Source organism: Misgurnus anguillicaudatus, chromosome 13 (genome assembly GCF_027580225.2).
Source record: "Misgurnus anguillicaudatus chromosome 13, ASM2758022v2, whole genome shotgun sequence".
In the NCBI taxonomy this organism is placed as follows: Eukaryota; Metazoa; Chordata; class Actinopteri; order Cypriniformes; family Cobitidae; genus Misgurnus; species Misgurnus anguillicaudatus.
The window spans coordinates 2307044-2330146 of NC_073349.2; the positions used below are offsets into that span (position 1 = coordinate 2307044).

General features: G+C 40.1%; 1 protein-coding gene across 2 annotated transcripts in view; it reads left to right on the plus strand.

The window, feature by feature from the left end:
- The first annotated feature begins 7740 nt into the window (after positions 1–7740).
- Positions 7741–23103, plus strand: part of cc2d2a (coiled-coil and C2 domain containing 2A) — a 31691-nt gene continuing 16328 nt past the window's right edge. Inside the window, exons 1-21 of one of the 2 annotated variants that reach the window (XM_055188635.2) lie at positions 7741–8154; positions 8238–8313; positions 10940–10996; positions 12013–12090; positions 12295–12403; positions 14805–14896; positions 15222–15323; positions 15496–15588; positions 15740–15940; positions 16044–16203; positions 16302–16438; positions 17494–17625; positions 20181–20390; positions 20472–20578; positions 20853–20993; positions 21064–21220; positions 21444–21688; positions 21860–22037; positions 22118–22271; positions 22418–22565; positions 22919–23057. In XM_055188635.2, the coding sequence (XP_055044610.2) occupies positions 8129–8154; positions 8238–8313; positions 10940–10996; positions 12013–12090; positions 12295–12403; positions 14805–14896; positions 15222–15323; positions 15496–15588; positions 15740–15940; positions 16044–16203; positions 16302–16438; positions 17494–17625; positions 20181–20390; positions 20472–20578; positions 20853–20993; positions 21064–21220; positions 21444–21688; positions 21860–22037; positions 22118–22271; positions 22418–22565; positions 22919–23057 (2742 nt within the window). In that variant the 5' untranslated portion in view covers positions 7741–8128. The remainder of the gene's footprint in view (positions 8155–8237; positions 8314–10939; positions 10997–12012; positions 12091–12294; positions 12404–14804; positions 14897–15221; positions 15324–15495; positions 15589–15739; positions 15941–16043; positions 16204–16301; positions 16439–17493; positions 17626–20180; positions 20391–20471; positions 20579–20852; positions 20994–21063; positions 21221–21443; positions 21689–21859; positions 22038–22117; positions 22272–22417; positions 22566–22918; positions 23058–23103) is intronic. The other variant, XM_055188636.2, reaches the window with a different exon arrangement.

Below are 23103 nucleotides of genomic sequence, written 5' to 3' on the forward strand. Positions count from 1 at the left end.
AGTCATTTTAACTTTACTCAGAGTAAAAGTTACTTTTTTACAGCGGGGAGAGGTGGAGGATTCTAGTATAGTTCAAAAACGACAAAGAAATATAAATCTCAAACTAGTTGTTTTTAATTGTAGGAACATCTTTACAATTAAAGTGCAATAACAAAAAGTTAATACAATAAAAACCTTTTTTAAAACTAAGAAACATTTATGGAATTGTTTAATGATTTTTACATGCGAGTAAAGCACTTTTGAAGGTGGTCAGCAGCTAGTAAATCACTATAGTAAGGTTGTAATTGATGTATTGCTGGTAACATACATTATTTTATTAAACTATATATAGTTTAAATGAGCAAATAATTAGAGGAGTGCCATGTCTATATAGTTTTGACACGTTTATTGTCTTCTAGCTTCCCTGACCTGGGTACCTGATGTCAGACATTTATTCTTTCACTCACTAACTCGCTCGCTGTCTCTCTCTCTCGCTCTCTCTCTCTCTCTCTCTCTCTCTCTGCAATGTCTAATGACCTGCGCATTCTTGAAGACATTCTTAAGTTGTGTTTGACTTGACGCGAAGCTGCTAGACCTCAGAAGATAATGTGCATGGTATTAAAAGTCTTGTTGTGCAAATGAGAGGTAAAAACCCAGTCGACAAGTTCGTACTCAATAGCATGAATCCTACCTTTCATAGGAATGAAACACTCGCTTCGCGTCAGTGGAAAGTGGTCGCTTAAATATGACCAGGTTTTTTTTTCATAAGATTTGAACTGAGGCGGGTCTGCATTAGCGCGCCTGTCCCTGCTGAAAAAAACAGCATCACAACATATGCTGGTATGACCAGCATGGGATGCTGGTACTAATGCTGGTTTAGCTGGTACTAATGCTGGTTTAGCTGGTGCTAATGCTGGTTTAGCTGGTGCTAATGCTGGTTTGGTGCTGGTTTAGCTGGTGCTAATGCTGGTGCTGATGCTGGTTTGATGCTGGTTTAGCTGGTGTTCACTAGCAACCCAGCACCAAAACACAACATATGCTGGTCTTGCTGGTATGCTGTTTTTTTTCAGCAGGGGTCTCATCCGTCTCCATGGTTCTTTTTGCGCGTTCCCCCGCCCATCAATCATCCATTGCGTGTCTTTGTCACCTTGCTTTTTTAAATATTTTTTACTCAGAAACGATGTAGCGAAGTACAATACTTTAAACAAAACATACTTAAGTAAGTTAAAGTAAAAGTACAGATTTTAAAAACTACTCAAAAAAGTAAAAGTACACAAAAAACTACTCAATTACAGTAACGTGAGTAAATGTAATTCGTTACTTTCCACCTCTGTGTGTCACAAATGGATAACACAGCCATGTATACTCTATACATCTTTAGTGTATACCGAAATCTTATAGCGTGCATAGGTGAGCTTCTCTAAGCGCACAGTGGACGCATATAATTAAAACCATATTGTGCATACAGGTGAACTTACGGGAGCACCTTTTAATGCATCAAACCCCAGTAGCGCGCAAGGCAGGGATGTCGAAGCTGTAAAATTGACAACGTGGACGGCGAGGACCAGCCGGCCGTGTCACAAATGTCAAAATGAGAAACCTCTAAGACTATGCCCGAGATAAAGCTAATCCACACATGGAGTAGGTTTAACCACGAGTGAGCATCATTTGTTAAGGGAGGTGATAACTTCAACAATCCATAAATAACCTGTGTTGACAGGTGCGCTAGTGAGTGATCTGTGAAGCAGGCGAACAGCTGATCGTCTGATGTTTGTCAGGCGTATCTGTCATTCAGGACCTTGGACAGTTCCAGAGCGCTGCGCCTCGGGCACCGTCCGCATCTGAGAAATGACAGGCTTGTGAATAAAATGAGTGGCCGGCCGTAAAAGCGTGGTTCGCTGTTATCACCACCGTCCGAATCTGAGAAATGACAGACTTGTGAATTAAATGAATTGTCGGTCGTAAAAGCGTGGTTCGCTGTTATCGCCGCCACATAGATATTAGTGTAGGGGGAGAGATCCGCCGTGCACAAGCCTCTGTAGTGAGGAGAAAGTGTTCCACAACACAATTCCCGGGGGTTTAGACTTTCCGCCGTCACCAGACAAGGATAGATAGACTTTGCATAAAGACGCCTCGCGAAAGGGGTCCTAGCAGCTCGTGTCATTGTGTCATAAGGCATGTAAGTCGTGTCTCACGGATGCAATCTCCACACGCCCGTCGTAACTGGGGAATATGTCTGCACCTTGGTGGTTTAAGCACAAGATGCGTATCACTCTGATTGAACATAGCTTATAAAAGCGATGCAATGAGCTTATAAAGGAGATGACTCGCCAGCTTGTACAGGGAATAATGAATAATGAAAACCACCGTAGTTTGCTCGACCGCATTATCACAATAACACAGTCGAGAGTGCGGCAGTGCTAAAATCACCCCCTTAAATGGACTGTGTGTACAGTACGAGGTGATTGATATGAGACAAACGGGCGTTCCACGTGCCGAAGGCAGATTACCGTCGCAAGGCGTGTCCAACCCACAGCAGATGCTGGGCGAGCTCGTAACGATAGCACTTCATGCAGCCGTGTGTAACTCAAAGCATAAGTGTCCCGGCCGTCAGCTCGGGGCGGGACCTTTGCTTAGTCAAACTGAAGTGGTCTTATGAACAGAATGCCACGATATTCAGCTTTCTGGGACTCGCTAGGGGGTACGTGAGCCCACCTTAAACGAAATGCCGCGCGTCTGACTGTGAGCGCGCTCTGGTGTTAAGCTCGCTTTCCGAGCATCATAAATGAAACTCATTGTGGCGGGTAGCAAGCTCACTTGAGGTTGATATTACCCTTAATTTCTCCAAGTATTGGAGCGGAGCGGAGGTGTGAGCGTCTTCGGATCCACTGATATAAACTAGCCATATGGCCAAAAAACGTCATAAACCGCTTGGCTGTAAGCTTTTGAGTGGCCGTCCGGAGAGGGTGCGATTCAAACGCTTGGAGCCATGAAAAGGTCTGAGGCTGCCGTCTCTCTAGTAAGAGAAAATAACAGCCGTAAGACCGCGCGGAAAAACTGAGGTGGGCTGCGAGCGAATTTCAGCGAGAAAGCGGCTGAATTATTGTTTAGAATCCAGCCCGGGGTCCCGGGAACGGATCGCCAAACCGTCGATACAACTATGGACGGCGGGCCGTGTGTGCGTATATTGACTGCTTGTCGGTAAGGCAAAAAAGTGTTTAGAGACACCGTACAACTGTGGGGTGTCAATACACAGTACTGTAAGCACGGAATTTGCTCTAGAGAGGAATTCAATACCGTTCGTCACTACAGTGAGGTCGCACAACCGACAGTATTACATGTGTATGTTTCTGGATAAAAAGAGCACACAAAAAACATTTCAGGGCAGTCCAGCAGAGGCGCGACTTAACCCTTCCTCTCCCAGACAGTCTGTTCTCTGTCGACGCAGCTATGCTGCGAGAAAGACCAAAGCTTGGCCGTTCAGGTGCACGAGCCTCTGTAGTGATGGTGACCAGAGCGGCTCACAGCAGAGCAGTATTTCTAGGTGGTTTGATGTCAGACTGAACCCATACGCAGAGAGGGTCTGTCGTTTTGCCGTTTATTTAAAAGGGCAGAAAAACCGGGATATATAAGAAATGTACCAATATTCAGCGCACAGATATAGGACGGGACTGAATAAGGGGAGGTGTTCGGGCCTCAGCATGTTATCAAACAAATTCGTTCTGCCTCTGATTCCGTCTAAGCCAGAGAGAAATGACTGGGCAGACAAACATGTTGAGCTCTACCGAAGTGAGACAGACTCAGGCCGGTTAGGCTCTTATAATAAGTGTTCTTAGTGCTCCAATAGACTAAGAAGTCGCTAAGAGACCTCGCCACTGCGGAGGGAGGAGCGAGGGACTCCGCAAGCGTAGAGCACGAGTGGCTGTGTTATGACAGAGAACAGGGGTCGGACCCGCCTGTGTTTGCTTGTCCTATGCATATATCTTAGTTCTACGGCTCCGCCGCTTGTTCCTCTCAACAAGAGAGGAACAGCAGAGGGGAGCATGTAACACAGATAGTACAGCCATGCATCGTATGAGCGGTCATCACCCGGCAATGCACTCGGAGCCGCTGTGCTGGACGCTATTACAACAGCGCTTGCTCTTTTAGCCTATAGCTTTATATTAAAAACATTGATCGTACCGGGCGGCCGCAGTGGAGACCTCGTCAGGCATGTGTCCGCTGCACAGGGCTCGTACCACGGCAAGCGAAGGCTATCTTCGGTTCTCAGCCGGAAAGCGGCAGGGGAAGACGCTAGAACTGGATTCTGCTATCTTCGGTTCTCAGCCGGAAAACGGCAGGGGAAGACGCTAGGCCTGGATTCCGCTGCAGGGCTTGTGTTGACGGCGAGTAAGGCTTCTTCTTCTTTGGAGCAGCAAGAGGTTCGCGCTGAAGGAGAAAATTAACGAGCTCTTGATGCTTGATCCCGGGCTTATATAAGGACATGTGCCATGCCGCGCGTGGACTCAAACGTCATTGGTCTGTATTTCTACAGACGTTAACCAATAGCCTTCAATCGCGGAGTAAACAGGAGTTTCCCCCCATAGCGTCAGCAACTGACGCAATGCGAAGTGAACGGTATTGAAAGGGAACTCAGAGTTTCCCTCATTTCAGGGTTAACTTAACATACTCAGAGTTTTCACTTAAAGGCGGATTCCACGATGTTTGAAAAACGCTTTGGAAAAGGAGACGGGCCGACTACCAAAACACACTTATAGCCAATCAGCAGTAAGGAGCGTGTCTACTAACCGACATCCTTGCCGGGTTGCGTATGTGTGGGGCGGGTCTATCAACAGAAGGTCCAGATTCTATTGGGGTAGGGGCGTGTTTGTTTAGGTGATTTCAAATATCAACATTGGCTTTCAAACTTCGTGGACTCCGCCTTTAACCACCTTTCTGAAACGGGCTCCTAAGTCGTTTCTCAATATGCGTTCTTGTCTGTACTTGCGTTCTTGTGGACTTGTGAAACGTCATCCGTCGCGGCCCAAGTACTGTTCCAATTCAAAGTTCGCATCAAGCCCAAGTTCACATAAAATCCCCGGATGTGTTCTTGATCCGCCCATTTTATCGAGGATGCATCAGAGGAGACTTGTGTGGACTTATGACAGCGAAGTTTCCCAGAATGCATTTCGCGTCAGAAGTTCGTTCTTCCGAGTCTGAACTTGCAAGTCCGAACTAGGAAGGACACAAGTCCGAACTTGGCGTACTTGGTATTGAGAAACGGCTCTAGTTCCTCAAGACGCCTTAAACGCGACGCCGATGGATCAGCTTCAATAGAGGGTATGCACATGACGTCACCGTCGGCAAGAGAGACTGCGGGTTACGCCCACTGAGTGGCAAAAGACAGAGCGGCAGCATTTGAGTACAGCGTGACTTCGGCGAAAACACAGTGAAAACTAAATGAGAAACAGCTGTTGTGCAATAGACTGTGCTAACAGATAAACAAGAAACACCGAAAAGAGAAGTAAATTAATTACATTCCAACGTCCACAGACCACAGGTGGGTTTATAAGTTGCTAGGGTCACTATCAAGCAGAGGTTTGCTTTCTACTTAAAAGTATTTTCAAGTATTTGTATTTTATTTGTGTTTTTCTTTGGAAAACATACATTCTAAAGCATATTACCATAATTTTTACTCTATTACATTTCATAAATAATACGTTTTTGTTTTACATTTAATATTTGCATTAACATAATTTTACTCAAGTAAAAGTACAAATTTAATTAGGTATTAAATACATTTTATTATGCAATATTAAAGAATACACAGTATGATTCTATGCTTTAGAATGTAGTGAAGTAAAATGTTTCCCAATACAAACACCCTAATAAATCACAGATGCTTGGAAAATGTAACTAATGTAACTAAGTATTGTCCACCTCTGCTATCAAGTACAATTAAATTTAATTTAAGCTGATAATAGTCAGTTTTACTGGCATTTTCGCAGCAGCCCACGAAACCAGCTATTTTGTTGCACGTTTTGCCACTCAACTGGGCGAGCTCTTGCGTGGTCACGTGGAAAAGTGACGTCAATGCATACCCTCTATTGTAAATGAATGACTTCCGGTAAAAGCTATTTTCTTATATGAATGTTTAGATCAGTGGTTTTCAAACTGGGGGCCCGCGAGATGGTGCCAGGGGGGCCCCAGTTTTATGACATTTTATGAAATACATTAATTTATCATGAAGTTTGTGTAATTAAACCTAAAAAAATAAGGCTTCTAACCAAAAGCACTAATTTTTTGTATAATTTAATGTTTTTTTTATTAAAATGTTGAGTTTTAGAACATATATATATATATATATATATATATATATATATATATATATATATATATATATATATATATATATATATATATATATATATATATAGTTATTATAAGTGAACCCCACAGAACAAATGTAAAAATGCAGTTCATACCTTTACAAACTGCTATTTTTTGTTTTTAGAAAGTAACATTTTACAAAAACAGATTACATTATACATGTTGTATTGTCATATTTTCATAAATCTAAATCTGAAAAAAGCAAGTGGTGGTAACCACTGATCTATATAAATGACTGGATTGCGCATAGAACGCTTGACGTAACTGCGTGAGGTGAAGCCAGCGCAGAGTTCGAGCCGCCATCTTGGTATACCCAACCGGCAGAGAGCCTCATTGACTTCCATTCAAAATCATGATCAAAATGTACCCCCTTTACAGCTTATCAGTTACAAAAGGTTAATTTTTATGATATGTGTACGTTAATTATTTGTTAATTCTGATGTTATTTGCAATGTTTATGTTTTAATCGGGCAGGATAATGGATTTACAAAAAAACTGTTAATATGAGTGTGTCTGTTGCATTTGTTAATGACACGAGTATAAATAAAGTTTTGTTTGACATTCAGCTACACTGTGACGGTCAGCGTTATTTATCTAAATAAGTTTAGGTAACTTGTAAGTTTAGATAACATAATTGCAAAACTAGCAAACCATTGCATGCACATACGGTACAAAGTATGATTATTTATTTAGAATTCAGAATGAGCACGTTTATTGTCATTAATACTAAATATGCTGCGGTCTGTCTGCTGATCTGATACTGTAATGAAGATGAATGTATAATAACTGATTAAAACGCAAAATGTACAACTTTCAGTAAATAACTATTTACATGCTTAGGACGTTTGTGTTGTAATTATGTAATGTGTAACTTCAGTTATATTTACGAAGACTAGTAATGTGATGTTTTTTCATTATAATCTTATAACGTCCATTGATTTAATAGAACGTTTGGGCATACCAACATGGCGGCGCGGTGGCTTCACAAGTGTGACGTCATGCGCAGTCCAGTCATTTATATAGATCAGTGGTGGTAACAGACTGTAGCAACAGTATAAAATAAACATAGTGATTGTTTAATGATTGAAACATAATGTCTAAAATATTTTATTACACGATTAAATAAAACATACTAAACCTAAACCAAACTAAACTAAACTAAATCATGATAGGCTTATTCGACTTTATGCGGCGCAGCAAGAATCGACAGCGAATGACGTCAAAGTACCGCGAGAATGATTCGCGAAATCATAAGGAGGAGCTTGCTTTCAAATCGCTCTCGCGGAACTTCGACGTCATCCGGCTGTCGATTCTTGCGGCGCCGCATGAAGTCATTGACATGCTTGTGGGCAAATAGAAATACGTTCTGCTGCAGAGTGGGCGGGACCTAACGCGTGTTGATGTGTTCATGTTCGGTTGCACATTATTATTTACACCCGTTACTAGGCAGCAATACTCGATATGGCGGTAAGAAAACAGTTATTATGAGATTAAATGCGTGCTTCTTTACTCGATTAGCACTGTTCGCATAATCTCGAGATGTATTTGTATTCTCAGCGGTTTGTCTCTTGCTCAGGGACATCTTTATTTCCTACGTTGACGGATTACAGATGCACGTTGCTTGCGTATTGCACTTTTAACTATTTATCGTTTACTATTTCTTCAGAAGCTTTCTTTAGACAGCTTTTTAACGTTTTAATACAGTCTGAGCATGAACTTCGCGTAAAGTGTGTCTGATGATCTGACATGAAGTCAATGCAACTCTGAATAATCTCAATCCATGGCCACCAAAATGTCATCGCCCAGGTATTTTTACAGTTTCTACTGCGGTGAGGATTTGATACAGCTGAAATAATAAAATGTGAGTAAACGCGTGTGTTTGTCTTTAGTGATGTACGGGAGAAGATAAAGAAGAAGCGGAGAGCATTGCAGGAGTCAATGGGAAGAGTCAGAGATGATAAGGAGGTATAAACAACACAAAACGACAATGACTGCTTTCATAAAGACTACACTAGTTTTGTACACTTGCTCAAGAGTCTAGTATACAGTCCGATAAAGTGTTGTATATCGTTGTACAGTACACTACATCATGGGACTGCAGACTATATCCAAGCACTGCTTTTCAATAAAAACTGTAGGCCAGCACATATATGCCATCGGACATTACAGTGCATTATAGCGTTGCATACTTTACAAACAAGGACTGCATTCCAGATAAATCATATTAGATTGTTTACTTGCCAAAGAGTCCAGTACAGCATGGGAAATTGTTGTATAGTAGCACAGCACAGTACAGTATAGTATTGCATACTACAGTATACACATAAAGTCTGCTATTTCTGATTACTACTGTGTGCATAATTATTATTTTGATCACATTTTTCCAAGCATATTTTATCAATTCCAAACCACATCAATACTAATATTCCATATTTTTAGTGATATATTGTTAATCATGGCTGGAAGTAAAACTCACCTTATATTCAGGTGTGCATAATTATTACGCAGGTTTTCATTCACAGTAAAATGAGTAAAAAAAAATATATATATAAAAACGTAACTCCCAAGTCATTAAATTCCTATGAGAAAGATGCAATGCTATAAAAATTGCAAAACTGGCGTGGCCATTTGACAAAAAATGCTAAATGGGGCAACAGGGTCACAAAACTAGGAATTAAAAGTTATTAATAAGTGCAAAAGATTTTTTTTAAAGTGAAATAAGATGATGAATTAGTTCAGGATTCTTTTGGTCTCAAGTACCACCGCTTTTCAGAACTGCAACCTTTGCTGGAGTTGCATAATAGTTATGCACAGTGTATACCAGTACTGCATACTTGCTTAAAAGCCCAGTTTACAGTAAAGTATTGTAGTACATTATAGTTTTATTAAATACTGTACATACCTAAAGGATTATTAGGAACACCATACTAATACTGTGTTTGACCCCCTTTCGCCTTCAGAACTGCCTTAATTTTACGTAACATTGATTCAACAAAGTGCTGAAAGCATTCTTTAGAAATGTTGGCCCATATTGATAGGATAGCATCTTGCAGTTGATGAAGATTTGTGGGATGCACATCCAGGGCATGAAGCTCCCGTTCCACCACATCCCAAAGATGCTCTATTGGGTTGAGATCTGGTGACTGTGGTTGGCCATTTTAGTACAGTGAACTCATTGTCATGTTCAAGAAACCAATCTGAAATGATTCCAGCTTTGTGACATGGTGCATTATCCTGCTGGAAGTAGCCATCAGAGGATGGGTACATGGTGGTCATAAAGGGATGGACATGGTCAGAAACAATGCTCAAGCAGGCTGTGGCATTTAAACAATGCCCAATTGGAATTAAGGGGCCTAAAGTGTGACAAGAAAACACCCCCACACCATTACACCACCACCAGCCTGCACAGTGGTAACAAGGCATGATGGATCCATGTTCTCATTCTGTTTACACCAAATTCTGACTCTACCATCTGAATGTCTCAACAGAAATCGAGACTCATCAGACCAGGCAACATTTTTCCAGTCTTCAACTGTTTAATTTTGGTGAGCTTGTGCAAATTGTAACCTCTTTTTCCTATTTGAAGTGGAGATTAGTGGTGCCCGGTAGGGTCTTCTGCTGTTGTAGCCCATCCGCCTCAAGGTTGTGCGTGTTGTGGCTTCACAAATGCTTTGCTGCATACCTCGGTTGTAACGAGTGGTTATTTCAGTCAAGTTGCTGTTCTATCAGCTTGAATCATTCGGCCCATTCTCCTCTGACCCTTTAGCATCAACAAGGCATTTTCATCCACAGGACTGATGCATACTGGATGTTTTTCCCTTTTCGCACCATTCTTTTTAAACCATAGAAATGGTTGTGCGTGAAAATCCCAGTAACTGAGCAGATTGTAAAATACTCAGACTGGCCCGTCTTGCACCAACAACCATGTCACTCTCAAAATTGCTTAAATCACCTTTTTTCTCATTTTGACATTCAGTTTGGGGTTCAGGAGATTGTCTTGACCAGGACCACACCCCTAAATGCACTGAAGCAACTGCCATGTGATTGGTTGATTAGATAATTGCATTAATGAGAAATTGAACAGGTTTTCCTAATAATCCTTTAGGTGAATGTACATACTGTATAGTGACTGCTTTCCATATCAACCTAACTAGTATTGTATACTTGCTAAAAAGGCAATGTAAAACTAGTTAATTATTTTGTAGCATAGTGCAGTGCCATAGTATTGCATAATATACACGACTGGCTTCAGTAAGATTATAAGCTGTCAGTATAGCATAATTTACTGTATTGCTGTATATATATTGTGTTTCATAAAATGTTTAATCGCTTTTTAAAAAAAATGTAAAACTTAGGGATACCTGCAATAGACATTTGTATTTGCATTTGTGCCTATCTGACGTTACTAGATATGTGAAATTAGCAATTTGTCACACAGAAGATGTGGTATAGAATAAATTATACCACACACACACACACACACACACACACACACACACACACACACACACACACACACACACACACACACACACACACACACACACACCTGTGATGGCTTGCATATGAAGGCTGTGCTGATCTGCTGTAGGCTTTGGTTCCATCAGACTGGGGTTTGTCTAAGGAGAATGATCACACTACGGTGGAGGTTGGTTCTGTTTTCACAATTTCAGTTTCCTTTAACCTTCTAACCAAATATACCAAACTTATTTCTGCTGCATGAGTCTTTTCTTGAATGTTGCACACGTTTTCTGTGATGTTCTGAGGTGATAAAAATGAAAATTTTGTCATCATGATGTTTGATACAAACATCTCTTTTCCAATATTTTTCAATAAAAATAATATGGATTTGTACTGTCCAGTTTAAATAAGAAAGCTCCATGAAAGTGTCATTAAAGTAGCATATACTGTATGTGCTATATTCCAAGCTTAATGGCTTTGGGAACACAGTTTGAATATACAGTACAGTATTCAGACCTGCCACAATGGCCACGTCACCAAATGAATGAAGCAATTTAAAAGCTTCAGTGGGATTGAAATGCATAATGACTTCAGTCTGGTATATTTCACAATAGCAAAAAGTTGTTTGGAGCTTGACATCATACAGTACATCATCACACATAAGAAGCTGTTTGTGATTCACAGAATACAGAAAATAATTCAAACAACAATAAAGATAAATAAACAATGGCAAAATGCTTATTTTTGAGTGAACTACCTTTCTTTTGTGCTAAAGTCTGCTGCATCTACATCATTTTTCCTATAGCATGTCTTTAGTTTGGGTGTTTGTTTTATGTAATCTTATATAATCTAAGACGTAAGTATTCTTTTGAATATTTAATAGTCTTTGTCATTCTTCTTGTCAAGCATTAATGTCCAGATAACAACAAACTGATTTTAACCACTGGGAAAAGTAATGTGTTGTCATTTCAACTCTTCAGCTTTCAACTAGGAATTTCAACGTTACACCCTATACCACCTTGAAAGTTTTATTTCCTTTTTTTAACTTTATGCAAAACTTTCATAAATAGACAACACTAGTGAAACTGACAACACGTAATACCGTTCAAAATATGACAGTATGTTTGTTATGCTGTTCATTATTTATGGCAAATTATGTGAGCATATGTTTTTATCAGTGTGTTGTTTAAATGGTGATATTAGGAGCTGGCAGATGGAGAAGATCCCGGTGAGACACTCAGACGTTCGATTAAAGCAAAGCACATGAAGAGAAAAAAGAAGGTCAGCACTGTAGTAACTGTACACATTTATATGCATCTTTTAGTATCAATAGGCCTGTGTTAACGTTTGAAAGTCCTTTATAGACATTTATTGACTATTTAACAATCAAAATCTTACCAACACAAGTTTGCATACTAACATGTGATTGCATAAATGAACCATTTCATACTTGGCTTTCTGAGTGTCATGACTTGTGTGTTCCAGCTGCTAAAGGAAATGGCCCTGGAGTCTCCTCCAGATGAAGTAAAGATGTTGGATGAGGTGACGGCAGTACAAGAGGAGAAAGAAGAGGCTGCAGTGCGATCTCCTAGAGGTGAGAGTGTGCCATTACTGTACAGGTCAGAAAACTTTCATTTTACTTTGGCAACTAGTTTCGGACTGATTTATACAACTCTTTCTAGCATTTTCTCTGCTTATTAAGAAGCTGTTTTTAAACAGAATCCACTCTGGAGGCTGGACCATTGTGTGTGTTAGGGTGTTTTTTCACACCCAAGCCTTTGTTCTGGAACCTGGTGCGTTTTCTCACTTTGTTCGGTTTGTTTAGGCCAGAGGTGCCCAGACTAGGGCCAAAGTTGGCCCGCAATTAGTCTTGCGTGCTTTTTCTGGACAAAGCCCGCCCATGAGCTGTTTGACCGACATGTCAAACAACCAATCACAGTTTGTTTCATCTAGCGTCACGTTTCGGACTCCCCACAATAACGAGCCGGCTGGCAACAAGTCAGTTATTAAAATAACCAGCCGCAACCGAATAGCATCTAAATAAACAACATTACTCACCATAGGACAACGTTGTGCACTTCATCAACAGCCACACCAATGAGACGCTCCCGTTAAACATCTGTTTGAAGCATATCTCTCCACTTTTTAACACATACAAGCAATTCAGGAGAACCAAACTTTTTGACTCCACTAACTACCTCAAGCTAAACTCTTGGACGTCTTTTAGAGAGTCGATGCTGCGAACTTTGCATATTTTTGAGAATCCAATGTTTAGCTGATCATGATAACTGCTCATTATTATCCACGTGAACACTCTCTTCCTCAATGGAATGTCAGAGCTTTGTTTTCCAGGCACCGAAACTAATCGCGAGATTCGCGACACTCGCGTCTCCTGGAAATCCGTTTTTTTCAACCAATCAAAGACGACTTTAACATTCTCACAGGGTTTCCAGAAAAGTGTACGAAAATAATCAGACGTTCAGCCAACAGTTTGTGGGCGTGACGTCTGAGGCTGAGACTAGCCCGCAATGACCTTTAATTTTGCCCGTCATGCCATGTGAGATGGGAAAAGGAAAAAAGATTAATGTCATTGATGCAGATGTTTATATTTCTAATTAAACATTTTCTAGAATGTCTCATTTTATTTGTATATTACAAATTATGATGCAAGGAATTAAAGTCATTTTTTTAATGTACATTTATACTTGAATGTGTATAGCATGCATCACGAAACTCAACAGACTTGGGTACCATAGGCTAATAATGGAGAGGTCGAGGCAGTGGCACAAAGTGATTTCAAAATGATTTCTTTTTTACAACAGTTACCTTTGAAAATAAACTGCATTAGTTATGCATAAACAGAGTAATGTTTACTTATTTATTTTTAAATATTAGAAAATTATAAATTAAGAGAATCAGGACACCGCAATATTTACTTTTGACCCATGGCCCTCAGTCAGGTTTGATTTTCGGCCCTTAAGTAGGAAAGGTTTGGGCACTACTGGTTTATGCATATGTGTGAACACAGCAATCACGCTCAGATCCGCAGCAAAACAATCGCTCTGAGAACGCCTGAACGAGGTGGTCTCAGCACGATGCAAGCAAACTCTGGAGCGGTTCAGTATAAGTGTAAAATCAGTCTGACCTAATGGACCAATGAACAGGGTTATTGTTTTATTAAAGGAAAACACCACCGTTGTTCAATATTTTACTATGTTCTAACCTCAACTTAGACAAATTAATACATACCTATCTTTTTTTAATGCGTGCACTTAATCTTTGTACAACTTGTCGTGAATGTGTTAGCATTTAGCTTAGCCCCATTCCTTCCTTAGGATCCAAACAGGGATGAATTTAGAAGCCACCAAACACTTCCATGTTTTCCCTATTTAAAGACAGTTACATGAGTAGTTAAAACCAAAGTCTGCTTTTTCCTTTAAACATTTTTTATTTGCTCTTCTGCGCATAGGTACATGGTAAGAATGTTGTCCCGCCTAAGTTTAGCTTCCTACTCAAAATGAGGAAGTAATAACAGCAGTTATTAAAAACCCAAAATAATCCTGCAAAGCAGCTGTCTGTCCATCCTGGCGGATGACGACTTTGAGCGAAATCACGAAAAATAAACAGATGCACTCTGACCAATAAAAGGAGAGTTTACTCGCATGTGGCTTGTATTAACAAAGTTTGGTCTGTTTGGAAATAATATAGCCTTGTGAATGCAAACCCAACCAAGATAAAATTGCAACGTTGTAGCCGTTTAACCCTTGGTTTCGAAACAAAGCAATTGATCTGCAGGTCTGAAAACACCCTAGGAAGACCCTAGCTGGCAGGGTGGGTGGAAGAAAATATGTTGGAGAGACAGTCCAAAATGTTGTTGTCACTCCAGTAAAAAAAAAATTAAATCATTGTGAACAGGAAAGGATTATGCAATTATGAATATTTTAGACTTATAGCACTTACAGACCACAACACTGTAATTTTCACACTTTCTCTAGACCTTCCTCCTCGTCCAGTCATAAGGCCGGGCTCCAGCCAATCAGAGACCTCAATGAGGCAGAGGATGACTGAGAAGCTGAGAGCAGCCAAGGTGAAGCTTATACAGTACTGTATGATCAATGCAAAGAATAAGCAAACTTTTATGTAAAGAATAATTGATGAGAATTCTGCTGCACACCCAAGGAGTGTGCATTATTTTCAAATAATTCAAAGGACCGGAGTCAATTATTCTGCTTATACCACAGTTACTACAGACATTGCTAGGACATTGCTCTGGTGGTTATTTTAAGACATTTGACAGGTTAGGTGTTTATACATACATGTGGCACTTTTTTCAACCAACCAGAATAAAGCATTCAACAGCCCCATGGTATAATTCATTATAATTAAATTTCACTGTTGTGTCTTTCCTTTAGTCTAAAGCTGCTAGTCTTCTAGAGCAAGAAACCATTACTGAGCCTGTCAGTCGCCTGCAGAGTCTACGAGACAGAGAAACCCTCACTAGATTCGACAGAGATGTAAGTACAAAGATGTACTGAAGTTTTTAGTCTATCTTAGTTTCTTCTCATGTAAAGTCTCTGTAGTCATAAACCAAATATTGTAACTACACCTTGATGTTTGTTTCACAGCAAATAGATGTGATAATCACAGACATTTGCTTACATTCTGTTTCATTGTGTCTTCTTCCAGACTGATCTAGATGTACGAGTTGATGAAGACTCATCCTTTGCTGCCAGGTTGACGTTTCGGGATGCGGCCAGGCGTGCAGCAAAAGAAAAAAGAGTAAAAATTTCCTCTTTATTGCCGCTATGTATATTGAGATGCAATAGTAAAAACCTCTTGTTCTCCAGGACTTCAACAGTCATCCATTGATTTTAGACAGATTTGGATGAATTTTTTTCCTTGAATCGATTGTGTTTTGGAAACTGTACAGGCTGATGCTGGTTTGCCGACAGCTGAAGAGGCATACAACTTCTTCACCTTTAACTTTGACCCCGAGCCGCCAGAGAGACAGCACCATAAGAGAAGACCGGCAGAAGAGGACGAAGAGGCTGAATCAGGGGAAGACGAGGAGGAAGATGAGGAAGAGGGTGAAACAGAGAGAGAGCACGATGGAGAGCAGTCAGAAGCCAGGGTAATATGGAGTTTTGCATACATTTAAAGAATAATCCTTAAAAACAAGTATATCATATCCATAGACAGAAAGTCAGTTACATACTTATTCATCATGCATCTAGGATGAAGATGCCCCACTAGTCAGAGATGAGGAAGAGGACTTGTTCATCATCGACCAATCAGAACAAGATTTCCTGGAAGTGAGGAGGGCAGAGTATATGGGGTACAGCAGGCAGTTGCAGAGGGAGAGAGAGATTTTCTTTGTTCCGAGCATGAGGCCAGGTACAGCCAATCAGCACTTAGAGCCTACAGAACACACAACCTTCCTAAAACATGAGAAGATGATTATTATAGTTTGTGTTTGTGTGACTGTGTTACAGTTCCTGCTTCTGATAAGTTGCCAGAGAATGTGCGACCTCGCTATCTGGAGGAGGAGGGGCTGTATGTGGGAGAGAGGCCATCTGTCTCCCTGACCAATCAGAACATTTTGGAAAATCGCATCGTGAAGCAGGCCGAGGTAATTTATTTGAGTAAGGATGTTTCCACTAAGGTAGCGTGCACACCAAAGCGTTTATGCAGACGTTGTATGTTTTCTATTGTTGAGCGCCGCACTTTTCATAATCGCCAACAGTTGGCAGTGTTCAACTTTGGGTGAAACGCAAACAAATCCTAACCTAACCCTGGCCAACACAAATATCACAACAACCAACCGGCCCATTGTTTAACGACTGATAAACAAAGCAGAAGTGTCAAAGCAACCAAAACGCTTACCCGCCAAAGGCAAGTGCCTACATTGTGCGTCCGCCTGGTGTTTTCAGCTTTTTTTTAAAGGACAAGATAGAAGAGGTGTGTTCGACTTCATGTGGCGTCACAAGAACTTACAAGCGCATTACACTAAATACTGCGAGAGCGATTGGGGAGTAGACTGCTCTGTGTGCTTTAGAGTCACTTTTGCTATATTTAGATGTTATCTACATGACGGTCTGCGTGGTGCCACATGAAGTCGAACGTTTTTGAAATGACTTATCGTGAGACAACAAAGTTAGTCTGATAAAATTATTTGTAAAAAACAATAAACTATAAAACACTATAAAAATCTAAGACAAAAGTGGTCTCAGACTTTTCAACACCACTGTATTTTCTACTGAATTTTGATACAAAATGCCCCAAAGCTACAAAAATGTATTAAGCTACTAAATGAAAATCATGAATGAAAATGAAAATTTGCTGTAATTTACAACCTCAAGCCATTCAAAATAAAGGTGACATTTTCTTCAGTTGAACATTAAAGAAGATTTTAGATTTCATGAACTGCAAGTCTTTAGGTGCCGTTTCTTTGACTGTCAAAAAAGCACATGCAACACAAAATTAATTAATTAATTAATTACCTGCGACTCCCAACGATACATTGAGGGCTTAAATAATTCGCTATATTTCTCTTTTGATTAAAATGAACAATTTTACTTAAAAACATTTTGTAATTATTTTTGTATGCCTGAATTTTAGTTGTCCTAACTGAGCAAAATGTGATTTGTATTAAGTATTTGAGATTCATTGTGATTTTTGCACCAGGGCAGGAAGTGGTTTGGAGATGATGGGCGTATCATGGCTCTGCCTGACCCAATCAAAGAGTCCTCCTCCAGACCTCCTCTCCTCCACCTGGAGAATGCGCTTGATCCAGCTCTGCAGACCGTCTTCAGAAAGGTGAGGAATCTTATTTGACCTCACAGTTGCTTAGAATTAAACAAAAAATGAGCTTTTCCAAGTTACAACAAGATCCAATTTGATTGGCTGGCTGAGAGTTTACAGGCTTTTATTGAAGATTTGGCTGAATTTCCACTGCCTAATCCACAGATGTGATATTCTGGCACACCTCCAGTTTTTTTTAGATGTGTTTTATGGGAATCAAACCCACAAGCTTTTGTGATGCAATGACCTTGACCATTTACAGTAAAAGACTGAGGGTCCCAAGCAATATCTAGAGACCAGAATATCATAAAGACTGTTTAGATCTTATCATTAAGGGATGTTTAGACTTATGCTTGTAAAAAAATGCCCTAACAATTTTTCAGAACAGCCCAGCACCTGCATAGCAATGCATAAACATCTACGAATTGGATGTATTTAGATATAGCTCACTAGATATCACATAAATTTTGGATTCAGAATCACATTTTACAGATAAAACATCCAGTCTCTACCAGACATCTGTGCAAAAAGCTAAATTGGTTGCCAGTGTAAAATGTAGCCCTTATAAACTTGCCAAACTGTTACATAAAGCACTTTGGGGAAGACATAGTCACTGGATTTAGAAATGTTTATGTGATTCATGCCATTTAAACAAAATATAACTCACAAGAAACAGACATAATTCAGTATAAAACCTTTTCATTGTCATGAAATATCTTAGAATTTTACTATTTTGTGTTTAATATATTTTTAATATGTTATAATGTGTGGTTTAATGTGTTTTACTTATTGTGTTACGCTCTAAAATTTACTCTTAAGTGCACTTTAAAAAGCGTCTATAAATGTTTTTATTTTCTAGTGCAGAAATCACAGTTAGCTGTTAAAGTCATAAAACAAATTAAAATTAATTTGTCAAAAGCTGTGGGAACACTTGAATTCTTGATAACTGGAATGTTTTCATATTGTAAAACACACCATGGCGCCGTACTCACTTTACACTATCCAGGACTAAAATGCAATACTTTTGCCAAGCGATATGAGCAGCCAGTAATATTCAGGGCGATATGAGGTGTGAGAACCGAGATCTGTTTCAGATATGTGGTGATGTCACAAGATTCTGGTGAGAAACCGGGCCGAAGGGCGTATCATGTTTTACTGAAAGCTTCATACACACTGATCATAATGGAGAGATGGGACACACATAACATTGTGTAAAGTCAGACGTGATTGGTGCTGTAAAGTAAATCCAATAATCAGATTGTTAAAGCACTTAAAGACACATGGAACTGATTGAAGCTGCCTTTTCGGGTTATGCAAACCAAATTTAACATAACTAGAGAAACTAAAAACAAAACATCACAAAAATGTGAAACATCAGATAGACTTTAGCTGTATCTGGCCAATAACCAGAGAGAAACCAGAGGAGTCCTGATGTACGTAAGGCAGTACAGTACTAGTTTTGATTGCATTTCATAAACATACAATCTAATCCGTATATAAATATGTCTTTTCATAACATATATGACATTATATTTACAAATGATTAAACTAAATAGTGTGCTCATGACATTTGAACAAAAACGGGTTTTCCTCGCATGAGGTCTGCCATCGTTTAATATGAACAAGTAAAACCTTTCAAATTAATTTTTAATGTTCCTTACCTTAATTTTAAGGTAAATAGCTGTGTAATTATCGGGATAGTTTACAGACAGATGGTTGTTATTGCAAAACATTTCTGCGATTACAACCTGCTGCCTATACATTACCCCTTACATGTAAACGATCTGCACAAGCCTACGCTAAAGTGAGTTATCGTCTTTAACAGAAATCACATTTCTTGGACTTTAGCGAATGGCTAAGCTGTAGTCCTTCAGTTACTTAGTAACATGTTGATGTGGACATATAACACATTTGCATAATGGCTGCCTATTGGCTAATTGTTGATTTAGTCTTTTGCTGCGGGCTCACGTAGCGCATTGACATGATCTGTTTAGTGTCTTCTTTGATTGAATATTTAAAAAGGCAAGGCCTCAAAACACGTGCAGATGATGAACTATGTGACTGTGAAGCACTGGCCAGTTTTACAGCAAGTAACAGTTCTGTCAACTAGCCCCGAGCATCATTCACGCTGACCCCGGGCCATCTGACTATCCTTACTGTCGAACCCTGGCTGTGAAAGTTATTATGTGTAATACACAGTTTACAGCTGAGAAGCTACAGTGCCCTCCTCCTCACAAGTGGCAGGACATTTCTGTTACATGTTTTATGTGGGCTCAGGAAAAGTGCGCATCAAGGGTGCATATTGACCGAAAAGAGGGTGCCCATAAGTATGGTTGCAAAGAGGCGGAAAGTTCTCAAAATTTTGCAACCCTACCCATAAGCACCTAAAATGACAAACACCCTCCAGTCTTGCAGATTTAATGGACATGCGTATTTCCATGACATGAAAAAGTTTCATTTTCAAGCTTATTTGGCATGATATTTATAGAAAGTTTAAATACATAATTGATATGTATGAGAATTGCAACATAATTACTTACACTTTCTTGATTTCTTTGCATCTTTCTCAGGCTTTGAAGTCTAAGCATGTGAACCGTTACATTGCGGGAACAGATGATCTCCCAACAGACTACCAGCTGGATGTAGACGTATCTGGTCTCATTTTCTCCCATCACCCTCTTTTTAGCCGTGAGCATGTGTTGGGAGCCCGTCTCGCCCAGCTGTACGATCAACACCTAACCACACAGCACAAAAATCTCACACAACTCTTGACTGATAAGGTTACCCAGAGGAGTCACATCATAACTTAGTTTACTGCTCCTGACATTCGTTCTGAATGTGTCTGTTTGCTGTATTTTCAGCTGAATGGCTTAAGGAGCACGATTCTTAATATGATGGAGCTCCACAGGGGCGAGGCTCTCAGTCAGGTGACCCAACAGAGGATAGCAGAGTACAAACAGGAAGTGAGGTAAAGCAATTTTGACTGTACATCCTGTAAGTTTCAAAACTGAAAATCTAACCACCGCAAACTTTTTTTGCCATGAACAAAGCTGATACTGTTTGTCAAAGCACCACAAAACACTTTTTGCACTGATATATGAAGCAATACTTTTGTAGATGACCCATTTTATCAAACACTATCGAATACAATAATATGTATAGTGTGTTAATGATAGTAGATACATTTCTATATTTTCTATGACGCATGACTTAACACATTTATAACGTATTTGTATCTTCAGACACACTCGTCAACAGCGTGATCTGGAGCAAGAAAAGGACAGAGCGCTCCTCAAAAACATCATCCGAGTGTGGAAAGAGCTGAAAGCTTTGAGAGACTTTCAGAGATTCACCAACACGCCTTACAAACTCTTCATCAGGAGGTAAAGCTTCTGTCATTTGCTTTTGCCCGCTTCATTTTGTAAACTAAGCAACTATGTGTTACCTTCACAGAGAGCAGGTGGAGACGGAGCGAGACAAACTGAAGTTTGAGAATGAGATTGTGGCGGAAATGTCAGAACTGCAGGAGGAGGCAGAGGAAGACTATCAGAGAAAGATGAGAGAGTACAGGAGACAACACGAAGAATGGAAATCCTGGAGGAGAAGACAGGTACTACTGTGTTACTCTACAGCTCATAATAAATTACACATTCACACAAACAGATTCAAGCTGCTGTCTTGGTTCATAAATGAAACATGAAATGAACCATTTGAGTGAACAAAATGATTGGAGAAAGTTGGAAAAGTTTGGGGTGTTGCAGCTCTTCGACTTGTTTGAATAGCTTGAAATGCTACAGATAGTAGATGTTTGCAACAGGTTTGGATTTTTTCAGAAAGCCCTCAAGAAAAAACAAAAAATGAAAAGACAGCAGGAGGATGAAGATGAGGATGAGGAGAGTGAAGAAGAGCTGGGTGAGGAGCCAGAGAAGCCAGACCCTCCGGAGAAACCTGACATGACCGCTGTGGAAGCGCAGGTACGGGAGAAGGCTGCCAGGATTCGCAGGAAACCCGGAGAACCGGTTCTGACTCCAGAACTCACTGTTTCAGGGCCCGTCACCCCCAATGAGCAGTGTCCCCGGTAAATGAACACAACATACAGTACACATGGATATACAGAGCTCAGACCTTTATTTCGCGACTGAAGAGAGATCTCAAGAGAGATCAAGATCATAATTAAATCCGCATGCAACACCCTAGAGGTTTTTCAGGAAAAGTAACGCGTATTGCGTGTTGTTTTTGTCCCGTGTAGTGGTGAATTTACTCGTAGAGAGGAGGTGGCCAAGCGTGCCCTCTTCATTAAGGTCCTCTACAATGATAAAGAAGTTTCTAGAACAGACAGTCGAAACCTCAACATGGATTTCAGGGTTCACTTTGGTCAGATCTTTAATTTGAAGATAGTGAACTGGCCAGAGAGCATCAAACTGCAGGTACAATGTTTGTTTACACATAAAATGTATTAATAAGACTTTAAACATTTTATATTTGAACACATGTTATTTTCTCAAAGATATTCGAAACTATCGGCTCGTCTTTCACCCAGCTGGCCGAGGTGTGTGTCCCGGTTCCAGAAACGTCTGTTCTCACCGGCAGCGCACCATTTGAGGAGATGGAGTTTAGCAGCAACCAGAGAGTCACGTTCAACCATGAGGGTGTTGGCAGTGGTAAACAAACATTCATGCACAGACCTACACATAAACTGTGTCACAACCTAAACTGCTGCAGACTAAGACAGCACAGCTAATTGAATTGTAATACACGTACAACATTGTGAGATCAATCGAGTAACCCGAAATTTGCCTTGTGATAGGTGTGCCGTTCTCTTTCGAAGCTGACGGCACTAACACACAGACCCTCCTGACCTCAGGGAAGATCTCCTGCTGCGTGTCTTGGGCCGTAGGGGAGGACGATGCTCCCCTCGCTCCTCCGTCCAATCATCCAGGAGGGGGCATGTACAGGTGAGAGACCCATTAGAAAGATCTAGCTCTCCACTTTGTACATTTACGTGATGCACAGTGCAGAGTTTGAACTTATTAAGGGTTATTGAATTAATAACTGACTCACAAAATGAACCACCGGACATTCAAAACCATCAAAGAATTCTCTTCCTTTGGTATCATGAGACTTAAATGAGGTTTGGCAAATATCTCTAATTTTATTTTCAAAAAATGATTTTGATAAAACAATAATTGAAGACCTAAGGACATAATACAGTTATACAGATAAATTAAAATTACATTGACATTTTTTGTGTTATAAATGTAATTGTTTGTCCAGCTGTGATGTGTTTGTGATGTCTTTTGATCTTTAGTGGTTTCAGGCAGATGGATGCAATTGCATGTATCGGTGCATCTAGTTTGAACGACATGAAGAAATTGGGAAAGTGGGTGACTGAGTCTCGTCTTGACCCCAATGACCCCAACAACGCTTACATCATGCAGCTGCTTTCAGTATGTTTCCCAAAATTCTCTACATTGTACTTCACAGATGAAATGA